The sequence below is a fragment of the Myxine glutinosa genome, chromosome 13 (genome assembly GCF_964187855.1).
Source record: "Myxine glutinosa chromosome 13, kmMyxGlut1.1, whole genome shotgun sequence".
NCBI classification, from domain to species: domain Eukaryota; kingdom Metazoa; phylum Chordata; class Myxini; order Myxiniformes; family Myxinidae; genus Myxine; species Myxine glutinosa.
The window spans coordinates 36,184,150-36,197,453 of NC_136273.1; the positions used below are offsets into that span (position 1 = coordinate 36,184,150).

At 44.7% G+C, this 13,304-nt stretch overlaps 2 protein-coding genes across 4 annotated transcripts in view; one reads left to right on the top strand and one right to left on the bottom strand.

Moving 5' to 3' along the window:
• Window positions 1–13,304, bottom strand: part of LOC137438847 (adhesion G protein-coupled receptor F5-like) — a 112,515-nt gene that overhangs the window by 53,268 nt on the left and 45,943 nt on the right. For all 3 annotated transcript variants that reach the window (XM_078767329.1, XM_078767328.1, XM_078767330.1), the window contains one exon: window positions 8,622–8,680. In XM_078767329.1, the coding sequence (XP_078623455.1) occupies window positions 8,622–8,680 (59 nt within the window). The remainder of the gene's footprint in view (window positions 1–8,621; window positions 8,681–13,304) is intronic.
• Window positions 2,807–4,039, top strand: LOC137430656 (uncharacterized). Its single transcript, XM_068121447.2, has 2 exons — window positions 2,807–2,907; window positions 3,046–4,039. The coding sequence occupies exons 1-2, from the start codon at window positions 2,851–2,853 to the stop codon at window positions 3,892–3,894; spliced, it is 906 nt and encodes a 301-aa protein (XP_067977548.1). The 5' UTR covers window positions 2,807–2,850; the 3' UTR covers window positions 3,895–4,039.

Consider the following 13,304-nt stretch of genomic DNA (forward strand, 5'->3'; position numbering starts at 1 on the left):
CAAACAGCAGCTCTTTCGACATGGAAACCTAACTCAAATGTGGCCAATTTTAGGCCACTTCCATATCCTTAGGCAAGCCAGACAACATATTCTTGCAAATATCAAGGCTGAACTTTTCAGCCAGTCTCCTTCCTTAATATCCTGGTCGAACCTTGCCAAGTCGATGTCTGGCGTATGCTCTCCAACCTCGTGTCAAAAAGCCTCAGCTGAGAGTCTGCTCAAGACAAGGCAGAATGTCTCACCTTGGTGTTTGCCAACAAATATCCTCTACCCAACCCATCCTGCTCTGTGCCCACCATACCCAATCATACCTACTGCTTACTGGACTCGGTGTCTTTCTCACTTGTGAAGGTACGGAGAGTTCTGTCCATTCTTGACCCTGTATTATCGATGAGCCCACATGACATTAGTGCCGATTCTCTTAAATACTGCTCTGCTGCTTCTCTACCTTCTCCACTGTCTCTCATCTGCTCGAAAGACAACTCACATCACTCTTATTCCAAGAAGTGTCCATGAACAGGTTCTATCAACTACAGACTTCTTAGCTCATTTCCAATTATACATATAGTCTAGTAGGAAGACTAGGTCCCCCTGCACCCCCCGGAGATATACTTCTAATCAGTGTTTCTAGATTGGAAAAAATGTGTAGAAAATGACTAGCTATGGCCCCAAGCTGAAAAAATGTCCCACATACCATTTTTATGCAAATTACTGCTGCCATTATCAAAAAAACGATTTTTGACATATCTCAGCCAATATTGCAGATAATTGAAAAATGAAGGTGTCTAGACCCATGTTTTGAAGGGCATAGATCATGATAGAACTATTCATAACATGATTACATGTGTCTATGGTATACTAGTATGCATATTAATGCTGTAATTACAAAATAATCAGTTTTACAAATGATAAGGATACGTTAATACTGCAGATAACTTAACATGGTACATAAGGGGTCTAAACCCAGGTATTTTCAAGGTTAAATGTCAACAAGATGCTCCTGAGTCTTGCATAGGGGCGGGACATTGGCAGTAACATTGGTACCACTCAACTTTTCTTCCCACCATTGACTTTGTATTGCGAGAGATTTTCACTTGCTTATTTAAAGGTTTCTCACCCAGCCCACGTAAAATCTACCAACTCCTGCTGTTAACTCCCAAACATATTTTTTTATGTTATCCAATCACAGTGCAGAAATGACAGACTAGAGATCCAAATTAGAGCTGCTATAGCTGCCATTTTACATTTCCATCCATGTAACATGCGCGCTCGCGCGCTCGTATCAATTGGTAATGTCGCGCGCTCGTATCAATTGGTAACGTTGATGTTATTGAATACCTCAGTTGAAAGTTCAGTCTTCCATTCCATCTGTGTGTTGTTCTTGGTATTCATCCTCCAATCTAGCCAGGTAAGATGCTAACTATAATGTTTGGAGTTGGAAACTGCTCTCGCCAAGGTCCTGGATGAAGTCTCAACTTATCGTACACCACAAATTGTGACAGGAGAGGGCAACCTTGTATTCCACTGTGAGTGGGACAACTTGAATAAAACCACTACCAGTGTGCACGGCAGCAACATTGTAAACAGTGCTGGAGGAATCATGGTGCAGGAGGTCAAGCCCGGGTTCGAGAGCAGCAAGGACCGAATGCTACCTACCATCAATAGGTCACAACAGCGTAGCCTGAAGGTCGACACACCAAAAACTCTCCCACCCTTGCACTTTACTCGCGTTGGCCCGAAGTTCCCTGAAGGCTCATCATTCACACCGCCAGCAGAGAATGACACAGTCTATGCCACTACGATGCAAGAGTACTACATCTGGCTCTTCATCAGATACATCGGAAGCTGTGGCCTGCAGCCTGTGCCTGGGCTAGGGGGTTTCACCTCTGCAACTGGTTCTCCCCCACCCAGCAAATCAACAGTCGACTACTGCACGCCTATCCACCAACCGATCACAGACAACGCAGTTGTTCGTGAGCTACTGAAGCGTTCCGAGGCAGCAACTGCTGAGGTGGGTCAGAGATGGGTCCTGAATACATTTGATCTGGGTGTCTGCATGAAAGCCCTTCCCATCATCTGGCGCTGGCCAAATGAATTTGCTAGTCATGTAGTAACGATTGGACCCTTCCACACATCCATGAACTACATCGGGATGCTCACTGGACACAAGATGCGTGGTTCTGGATATGCAGAGATTCTCTTTGAGGCACAACTAGTAACAAGTGGATCTCTCAAAGGTGTTCTCAGTGGAAAGGCCTACGCAAAGTCCCTCTTTTGCCTCAAAACAGTGTGTGAGGCAATGGAGAGGCTGTTGATGGAGAGATTCACTGAGGAGGAGAACATCATGATCTCTGACCCTGCTGTGCTTCTCAGAATGACCCAGTCTTGCAACCGAGAGCACCTCGATGAAGCCCTCAAAGACCCCTCAACTCTACTCCTCATCAAAAAGTACCATGCCTTTGAGGAAAAGGTGCGCAAGGGCCACCTGGGGAAGACAGCTGCCTTCTGGATGTCGTTCATTACCCACTGCCATCTTGTCTTCATGCTCCTCCACTCTGTGAAGACCAACAACCTCCAGCTGTTTCACAAGTGTAACGGAGAGATGGCAGATATCTTCTTCGCCTTTGACGGACACAACTACTCCAGGTTTGTGTAGCATACATGGTAAAATGTATAACCATCACTGAGTAGATTTTAATTGATACTTGGGTTCATGTATTATGAGAGGAGCTATTCCAATAAATGTCTACAGTATTTCCCTCTCTGTACTTTCCAGATATCTGACTTGGCCAGCTTCTTCTGAAAGTGTGGAGTGGACAAGAGGCAGCTACCAGGCTGGAGAGAACAGAGATGGCTGTGCTGATCGTGGAGGGGAAGGCCCACCAACTTGCCTCAACGAATGGCAAGGTAAAATTGAAAGCCCTTCGTGAATGGCGATTCAATTTGTAATTTTTCCTGAAAAAAAGGTGATTACCTGTGATGTTTGTCTAGATCTGAAACTGGCAGTGACTGGTGATTGAAATGCGGTGCCTTTTTGTGTTTCAGGTCGAGGTACGTGAACTCCCCACGATCTACAGCAACCAGGAAGAGACTGATACCAGGGTGGTTCTGTACCTCCATCATGCTGCTACCATCGGATACAAGAACGCTGTAGTCAGAACACCGGACACAGACATCCTCCTGATCCTGCTCCACCATGCCCACAACATCAAGCTGACGGTGTACCTGGATACAGGGTCAGGGAAGCATCGCCAACTTGTCAACGTCTCTGAGCTGGCAGAATCCCTGGGAGAGGACTACTGTGCCACTCTCCTGGGGTACTATGTGTTCAGCGGAGAAGACTGCACCAGTGCCTTCAAAGGGAAGGGAAAAGTCGGGCCCTTGAAAAAGCTGGAGAAGAATCCCAGGTTTCACAGGGCATTCGGTGAACTGGGTGACAACTGGGATGCCAACCCTGAGGTGGAGAGGCAGTTAGAAAAATTCACCTGTGTGATGTACGGCCAGAGTCGCGAGTCATCAGTGGACATTGTCCGTGCCAAGCTGCTACGAAAAATGGTGGGAGAGGACAAGACCCTCACATCCAAGTCCAAGGTTGATCTGGCTCGCCTTCCTCCATGCCAGTCTGCCCTGAAGCCGCACATCCAGCGTGTGAACCACCGCGTAGCATTGTACAAAAGAGCCGATCAACCTATCATCGAAAAGCCAAAACCTTATGAGGAGCAAGGATGGATAAGGACTGATGAAGGACTGTTGAAACCAATGTGGTCCAGTGGTCCCATCCTACCAACCTCACTGGTGGATCTTCTGAACACAGGAGAGCACGAAGAGGAGGAGGAAGAGGAAGGAGAAGAAGAGTTTGACTCTGACGATTTCGATGAAAATGATGATGACTGACTCAGTGTAGAATCACTAATGCTAATGATGTTTATCTAAAACAAGCAAGAGAAGAGTGGTCACATTGAGTGCTAGGACTATTTTGACAGTTGTAATATTTAGAAAAATAAAACTTTGTGTTAACGTCTGTGTAGACGGACCTTAATATGAGTCTATTATTTCGTAAAACTGTGATTATTTTGTAAATAAAGCACTAATTAGCATACTAGTATACCATAGACACATGTAATCATGTTATGAATAGTTCTATCATGATCTATGCCCTTCAAAACATGGGTCTAGACACCTTCATTTTTCAATTATCTGCAATATTGGCTGAGATATGTCAAAAATCGTTTTTTTGATAATGGCAGCAGTAATTTGCATAAAAATGGTATGTGGGACATTTTTTCGGCTTGGGGCCATAGCTAGTCATTTTCTACACATTTTTTCCAATCTAGAAACACTGATTAGAAGTATATCTCCGAGGGGTGCAGGGGGACCTAGTCTTCCTACTAGACTAATAAAGTACTGGAATCTATCATCGCTGCCAAAGTCAATGATTTGACTTTTTCAAAGCCTAATATCTGACCATCGTTTTGGATTTCATCCTGGTCACTCATCCTTTGATATGCTGCTGCTTCTCTCCTAACAATGGTCAGAGACCCTGAATCTCAAACAAGAGGTCAGGACTGTCTCTGAACATATCTCCGGGAATTGGCAGTCTGGGATGCTACTCTGCAGGCCAAACTCGATGCCTGCAGCTTCCAGGCTGCCTTCATTCCGGGCTTTCTGATCTTCTCTACTTATGTGAACAACACGTTGCTTAACAACTAGAAGGGGTGCCTGTTTGTGGTGGTTGTACCCCCTCCCCCCAAACGCAAGTACCACCTCCATTCTTCCTTGCTGCCTTGATTCGTCAGGGCAGCGCAGTCACAAGCAGAGTGCCGATCGGTCCCCATGTACCGGCCCTTTCCCTCTTCTCTCTCTCTCTCTCTCTCTCTCTCTCTCTCTCTCTCTGCCCCGCCCCCCCCCCCCCTCTCTCGCTCTTTCGCTCTCTCTCTCTCTCTCTCTCTCTGTTGTGGCCCTGACTTCATGAAGGTGGCGGTACACCATCCTGGATGTGGGGGATCTCTGGGCCACTCCTGCGATATTGTCGGCTGTCACCGTGCCCGGGCTTGCTCGAGCATGTTGCTTATCTTCTTCCCTCTTCTTCCAGTGTAGGTAAGGCTGGCATGTCCCAAACACTTAATCTTGGGTCCATTCTTTTTTCTCATATACATAAATGACTTCTCTGATGCTCTGTAAACCCTCTCTTTCTCTTTGCTTCCAGGACTTTAGAGTTTTCTGTGCATTGCCATGTAACCCACATGAGCCTCTCTACTCTCATTGACCCCTGCCATATTTCTTGTCTGCTACTCCCCACATTGTGTTGTACGAGTACAGGAACCTGCCTCTCACTGACAGGCAGTAGCTGTATTACTCTCTGTGGATCTGGAATTGATTACAAGCTTGTCTGATAAATGAAATGCATCTTTCAATCCTGGCAAATGCCACAGTCTCCGCATGTCATTCCAGAAGGATTTAAAAAATATATACCTATCTATTGTCATTGTCAGCCACTGGAAGAGGTTCAGCTTTGCCATCAGCCATGCCTTCTCATGGGCCAACAAATAGTCAAGCTGACTTCCAAAGGAAGCTGCAGATTGGGCATTGTCCGTTATTCCAAATCTTTCCTTGATAAGGCAGAACGACTCTATCTACAAGGCCTTTGTCGATAGCTCAATGGAGTACTACTCCCCTTTATGGGCTGGTTCCCCAGCATCACATGTGTCTTCTGAACGCTGTGGAATTTAAATCTCTCAACATTATGAAAATATCCCATGTAAAGCCCTATTGCTCTCACACTGCAAGTAGACTGGTGGACTTTCTATGTGCTTTTTAAAAAGCTGCCTTTCATATGGTCTTACACCCTCTGCTCTTTTAGCCTTCAACCAGTCTCCTCCCACTCCGGCAATTTCAGGATTCTTCCACTCCACCTGGTCAAATTCCCAAAATCTAGGCTCATCAGACACTTCTGCTGTTTTGTTCCTCTGTTCTGAAAATTTGTGAAACGGCTTTCCTGAAGCTGTTTGATGTCACTCTTCCCTCCCTGGCTTCAGGTTGGTGTTGCAACACCATCTTGTCATCCTCATTCCTGCCTGTGATATTTTTCTACCAACATTTGTGGAATATTTCCTACCCACATTTGTCTTTTCTACACCCCTTCCCCCCAAGCAGAACCCAACACTTCTTTCCAGTTATGGGTATTCGTCATTTAATGCAGTAGTTGCATTCCCAGAATTTACCACGTTAGTTGAAAATGCTTTTATGTTATTCTTTCCCTTGTTTGTTGTTACCGCTTGCCCGTATGATTCCTTCTTGCCCTCTGCCATCTTGCCCTTCAGTGAGGGTTTATTTTGGTTTCAAAACAGGAACACATTTTCCACTGGATGTTTGAAAAGGTCTTCACTAAAGCTCTTAGATTTCCTTTCCATTATTGTTGTAAGAGGAACACAGACTATGGTATTTCCACTTCATATACCATACTTCCTTTTTAACAGGAAACGCTGACATGTCCAGCATTGAACCCTTTTACAAACTGAGAATTATTGCACAATTGACCTGATGATTAAAGTTTTGCTGATGTGACTTTGGTCACGAGAAAGATCGCTACACTGACATGGATCCAGATCGGAGGCCTTTTACCGCCTCTCTTACGGACTTGCCCCTCCTGCTCTTTCTTCCTTCAGCACATCCTCTGCAACTCCATGTCCAACGTGCTCCACCAGAAATCCAAACCTTATCCTCCCTCACTGCAAGATCCACCCTCACCTCCATTCAGTCATCTTACCTTTGTCTCATATATGGAACCTTCTCCCCAAGTCTGTTGTCTCATGCTTTAACTTCCAGGACTTTAGAGTTTTCTGTGCATTGCCATGTAACCCACATGAGCCTCTCTACTCTCATTGACCCCTGCCATATTTCTTGTCTGCTACTCCCCTTCATTTACTGTAGTGCCTCTACGCATTTCTGTTCACCTGGTCCCCTCAGTCTTTCTGACATTCTGTTCACCCTTTGTTGTCCCGCTATCCCAGGGGCCTTAACTCCCATCTACAAAAGTGTTTACCTTCAATGAAAGGATGGTTAGTGGCTTTCCTGATTCTGGATTGGGAATTTTTAAAATACCTTTAATACCCTGCTCAGTCACTGTTTGTGATGAACTATTTTTGGAATTTTCTGTCCAGTAACTGTTCCACTTAATTTTCTCACAACACAAACATTATCACTTTATATTCATACGGTTGGCTTTAATTTATTATAAAATACAGAAAGGCACAAGTTGTACTTAAACCAAACATATTGTGAAACTAAACTTAAACTAAACAAACACACTGAGTCAGTGTCCAGATCCCACTCCTATGTCACCAATTGTTACAGCTGTGGCCCGTTCCAGTTACCCGGTTTGTGTTCTGCGTGTCGTATCAAACTGACTGCAACCGCCAGCGAAGTTCACAACCCCGAGTAAATTCGCGGGCCTGTTTGCCACGTTACAATACTTGTGGAGCCAGTGGGATTAACCCAAGAAAGCGCCAACAGGCAAGCGCTCGTGACTTTTCAAAACTAGCCGAGCAACCGTTGGTCCCGAGCTCCGCCTGTTACTGGGTTGAGCTGGTTTTCTGAACTAAACTAGAACCAATCTAAACAATCAAATGAGGCAACCAGAGCTAGCAAAATCCAACCCTGAGACCAGGTGTATTTGTTAACAATGTAAATGACACGGGACAAGGAATCACAGAAAAGAAGAAATCATTGAGCAATGACAAATAAAATAAATCATGTAATCAACAAACTAATGATCTCCTACTGGATATGTGCTCTTGAAACGATCTTTGTGAATGGACGGCAAATTACTTAACGATTTTTTATCTTTTGGCGAGTTCTTTTATTCATTTGACAAAGACAGTACAGTACAGAGAAATACACAACTATGTCAGGAGGTTGTTTTCAAATCCAGTGGTTTCAAGGCCATGCAAGAGTTATGTAGCATAGATCGGCATGTCAGCAGCTAACTCCCAGCGTAACCGCTCTTACTCAATGAGGCGTTACTTAGTGAAAACCCTCTGCTCCATCGCAGCGTTCTCAAAAGGTATTTGCTGTCATGATGACAGGTGTTTTCAGCTCTCCACACTCCTGCAGTAAAAGCTCTGCACACTCATTCTCAGCTCTGCACTCTCGGTCGTTCTCCTCAAAGCTCTTTCTCCCCTGGCGCTCTCAGGTGTATAGGTCTCTCAGCGTGAGCCGCCGTTATCTGTCAATCACGTGAGATCAGCCGCCAAGCCTCCCTTGGTGAAGCTAATTGCTGGCTTTCACAATGCAGATTCGACATGGATTCTCCTGGTGTCTTGAGCGGCAAGGCTCAGATGTGCGTGTTTGGAAAAGATTCAAACAGAGGGAAATAACATAAAAACACACAGCCAGAGGTTTGATGTGGGTGATTTGACAACAGGAGGGCAGAGAAAACAAACCTCTCGCTGCACGTTGTCACGACGCATATCTAACATCACAATTTTGTGATTCTTATTCTAAACAAATATTAAGGAGATAATGAATGATACAAGCAGTTGTATTAACCCCGAAGGATCATTCCCACAACAATATGTCAGATGTAATTAGATACTGTGGCAAAATGATAAAATTTCACTCACCAGAATCCCAGGATTTCCACCTGTGCAAAGCCAGGAATCCCTTTGTATGTGTTGGTTAGCTGCCAACACAAACAGGCAAGCACAGTTACCAAGGAGCACGGTGACCGGATTCTGAGACCGGTCGGGGTGAGGGTTAACTATCAACCAATATACACCTTGAGACGTGCAATGACCAACGTCAAAGACAAAATAATGACCGCACAGGTGTGGTATACACAATTTTTTTTTTTTTTGTATACAAGATCGAGGCTCGTGTAAGAGCTAACATCAATCACAAAAAACGGACACACAAAACTTACAATAAAGGGAGCGGGAGACAAGATGGGGAGAGAGGGGGAAGAACACAAGTACAACAGCAGAGAACAGGGACATCGGAAGATCTGTGGGAGGGAGAGGGCTTGGGGGGAGGAGGCATGGGAAGGCGGGGCGGGGGGGGGGGGGGGTCGGGGGGTGGGGTAAGAGAGGTATAAAACACATGTTATAAACATATTTGTATATATATATATATATGTATACATAAACTATTCTATATATAAATGAAATATATAAACATATAAAATATATAAACATATAAAACATATAAACTTTTCCATGTAACTGTGGTGGAGAATACATAGGCGAGACCGGAAGAACCTCAGGCCAGCACATTAATGAGCACCAGAAGGCCTTTGAGTGTAATCACCCGGAAAGATCTGCTATTGCCAAGCATGGAATAAGGACGTCCATGTTCCTCTATGGGACAATGTAAATGTTGTGGTGGCATCCCCGAACCGTATGTGTGTGTGCATGTATATATATATATACAGACTTGGCATTTAATATGGAATAATTTTTTTTTCTTCACTTGGGTTTACTTTCTTAACTCAGTATATCAATCTGGTGAGTTTCATTTACACTTTGGTGATTTATTTGTTAAAAGAACCATGTCACTGATTGTCTGTCGCAGCAGGAAGTCAACAACAGGATTATATCACAGGTGGCGTGGCAAAATGTATGGACAGGTGCATTTGATGATTGGCTTCACAGTCGGGTATGCAAGGGTTGTTGCGTTCTGTATTAGTGGAAAACAACTGCTGCACATCTCCAAAAGTTATTGCCGCTTCCTCTGGAGATGGTCCGTCAACTCAACAATGCTGTTTCTCATGGAGTGGTGGCTTTACGAAATTACGGCATGAAACAGCGTGCTATTGTTCGGCAGTATGGCATCACTCAAGGTCAGGTGTCAAAGATCCTGAAACGAAATGCTCAGAGGGGTGTGCCTACTCCAATACCGAGGCCAGGACGTCCCCGCAGAACCACAAGGAGGGATGATCGCCAGCTGCACCGGTTAGTCCGCAATGGCCGTACCAAGTCAGCTAATCGGCTTAGGGCTGAGTGGCAGAAACTGACAAATGTGCCTGTATCCAGAAGGCTAGTCAACCAACGACTGGTTCAAGCAGGCTATCGTGCCAGGCATCCCCTGAGAAAGCCACGCCTGACTAGACAACACCGCCAGCGCCGATTGCAGTGGGCCAGAGAGCACCGTCAATGGCAGCCAGGACACTGGAATCACGTGATCTTCAGTGACGAGTCTAGATTTCTGGTCTATCGTCAAGATGGCCGTGTCCGAGTGCGCAGACAAGTGCATGAAGCCTACAACAAAGATTGTATAGTGCCAAGAGTCCAAGCTGGAGGTGGTGGGGTGACCGTTTGGGCTGCTTTTCATGCAGGGGGCAAAACTGACCTGGTTGTTCTGAATGGAAACCTGAACCAGTTCAAGTACAGGGCCATTCTGGAAGAAACACTGCTTCCATTTGCTCGTGCAACCTTTCGAGGAAACTTTGTCTTCCAAGATGACAATGCACGGCCTCATCGTGCTCGCATGATCCAACACTTTCTTGCTGACCGTGGTGTAGAGCATATGGAGTGGCCTGCCATGTCCCCGGATATGAATCCGATAGAGAACTTGTGGGCAGAATTAACGCGTCAAATCGACCACTTGGACCAGCAGCCGACCTCTGTGCGTGAATTGCAGCAGGCTATTGTCACTGCATGGCAAGCGATTTCTGTCCAAACCTTGGCAAATCTCGTGAACAGCATGCCTCAACGTGTACATGCTCTCCTGAATGCTCGTGGGGGTTACACGAAGTTCTGAACTGTAATTTTATGTCAATTTTACTGTTCGTAATCCCAGTCGTAATTTAACTTTTGTTTTTGTTAAAAAAATTTTTGGCTAATGTGCAAAATAAAGAGATACTTCTGGAAAACGTACAGAAGTTTAACACAGTACTGTCCATGAATTGAGTTCGATATCAGTTTACATCACTTTCAAGGATCAATTTATTTGTTTCGAAATGTCAAATGTGGTTTTTGTTTCTTTTAAAGGTCACATTAACAAAATATAGAATAATTTCAACATAATTCCAATGAACTTTTGGTTCGAAGACATCTTGAAAAGTAAGTTAACCCCCACAAAAAAAATATTCCATACTAAATGCCAAGTCTGTATAACAACAACAACAGGCATTTTAAGGCCATTTTCCCTGCTAGAGCGGGGGTTAGCCTTGCGGGCTCCATGACAATCTTCTCCAATTTGCCCTATTTTCTGCATCTCCCCTTGTTTACCCCCTTGGCCGCATTTCTTCTTCCACCACCTTTAGCCAAGTCTTTCTCGGTCTTCCCGGTCCTCTACTTCCTTCTACATTCATTTCCATCACTCTCTCAACCAGTCACATTCATCCTTCCTCAACACATGACCAAACCATCTCAACCTGTTTCTCTTCACAGCATCAATCACAGGCTCTATTCCCATCATCTTTCGTAATTCATCATTTGTCTTCCTCTCTCTCAACGATACTCCGCACATCCACCGAACCATTCGCATTTCCACCATTTCCACTCTTCTACATTCATTACTCATGTCTCGCTCCCATAAATCATACACTTCTCACACATGCAGCATACACCTTTCCCTTCAGCTTCAACGACATTCCCCTCCTCGTTAGCACGCTACTCATTTCCTGAAACTTCTTCCATGCACATCTCACTCGAGCAACCGTCGCCAAGTCTGATCCACCTTCTCCATTCAGCATGACTCCTAGGGAGCAAAATGTTTTCACACCTTCCAGCTTCACGCCGTCTCCAAGATCCAACTCAACATTACCTCCATCTGCAGCGCCCTCTGTGCACACCTTACACTTGAATGTAGCTGCCACACTGGTTAATGACCCTCTCAAACCACTACATTTTTGATAAACCCACTCAGCGCACATTGTACATTGAATGGAGTTCACTCCAACACCCTTCCTGCACACAGCACATGGCCACTTCCCAGTTCTTTCCACCTCACCACATGCTTTACCACTTGCCATCACCTTCGTTTTTCCGATATTCACATTCAGACCTTTTGTCTCAATACATTCCTTCCACTTGTTCATCTTCTCCTTCAGTCCATCCATACTTTCCTCAACCAACACCAGATCATCTGCATACAACAACTCCCATGGTAAACCCTCCTTTACATTCCGAGCCAGTATCTCCATCACAGCTACAAATAGTAGTTGACTTAGTACCGACCCCTGATGCACTCCCGCCTTCACCTCAAACTCACCACTGTTCCCGTCCTTCGTCCTTACAGCTGTGCGCACTCTCTCGTACATTGCCATCACAACTCTGCTCAACCATTCCTCCACTCCTAACTTCCTCAATGCCCATGTCACTACTTCACATGGAACCCTATCGAATGCTTTCTTCAGATCAACAAACACAAGAAAGAACTTCATCCTCTTCTCCATGTACTTCTCCTGCAACTGCTTTGCAATAAAGAGCGCGTCTGTCGTCCCTCTTCCTGGCATAAATCCAAACTGTATTTCGTCGATCTTCACGTTCTTCCTTATCCTCCTCTCCAACACCCTTTCCAATACCTTCATTCCATGCTCTAATAACTTTATCGCTCGATACGAGCCACAGTCCAGAGAGTCACCTTTCCCCTTGTATAGAGGGACAAGGGTACTCAGTTCTCAATCCACTGGAATGCGGCCTTCTTTCACCACCAGATTATAGATCTCTGTCATTCTCTTCACACCCCAACTTCCCACTGCCTTCAACATATCTCCCACAACTCCCGTCGGCCCTCCTGCTTTTGTACTCTTCATTGCTATTATCGCTTCCTCAACTTCCTTCTCAATTATCTTCTCTGCCGGTCCTAAAACTGGGTTACTCTCTATGTTGTCATCCCATTCATTCTCTGTATTCAACAGCATTTCCATATATCTCTTCCATCTTCCTTTAATTCCATCTGGGTCCACAACGATTTGTCCCACTTCATCCTTCAAGCAACTCACCCCCATCACATCTCGTCAGGTTCACTATGTTAAGAAATATAATTTCGTTCAGAATTTTGGTAGATTAGCAAACCTATACATTTTTGGAATCATCAGAGCATGGTGAATCCGAAAATCAATGTTGGCATTTGCACAGACACAGATTTTGGATTTTCAAAATGGCCACCATAAAATACATATTTTGTGCTATCTCGGCTTCTAGTCAACCTAGAAACTTAATTAAATATGCTAATCCTATGTTATCTGGGTCAAGGAATCCAATAAAGGCCTCAAAATAGTGCTCAGGGTTATAGAAAAGCAACAAACAAAGGTAATTGAAAACCATTGTCTTTATATTTGTGATATAACTGTATTACATAAT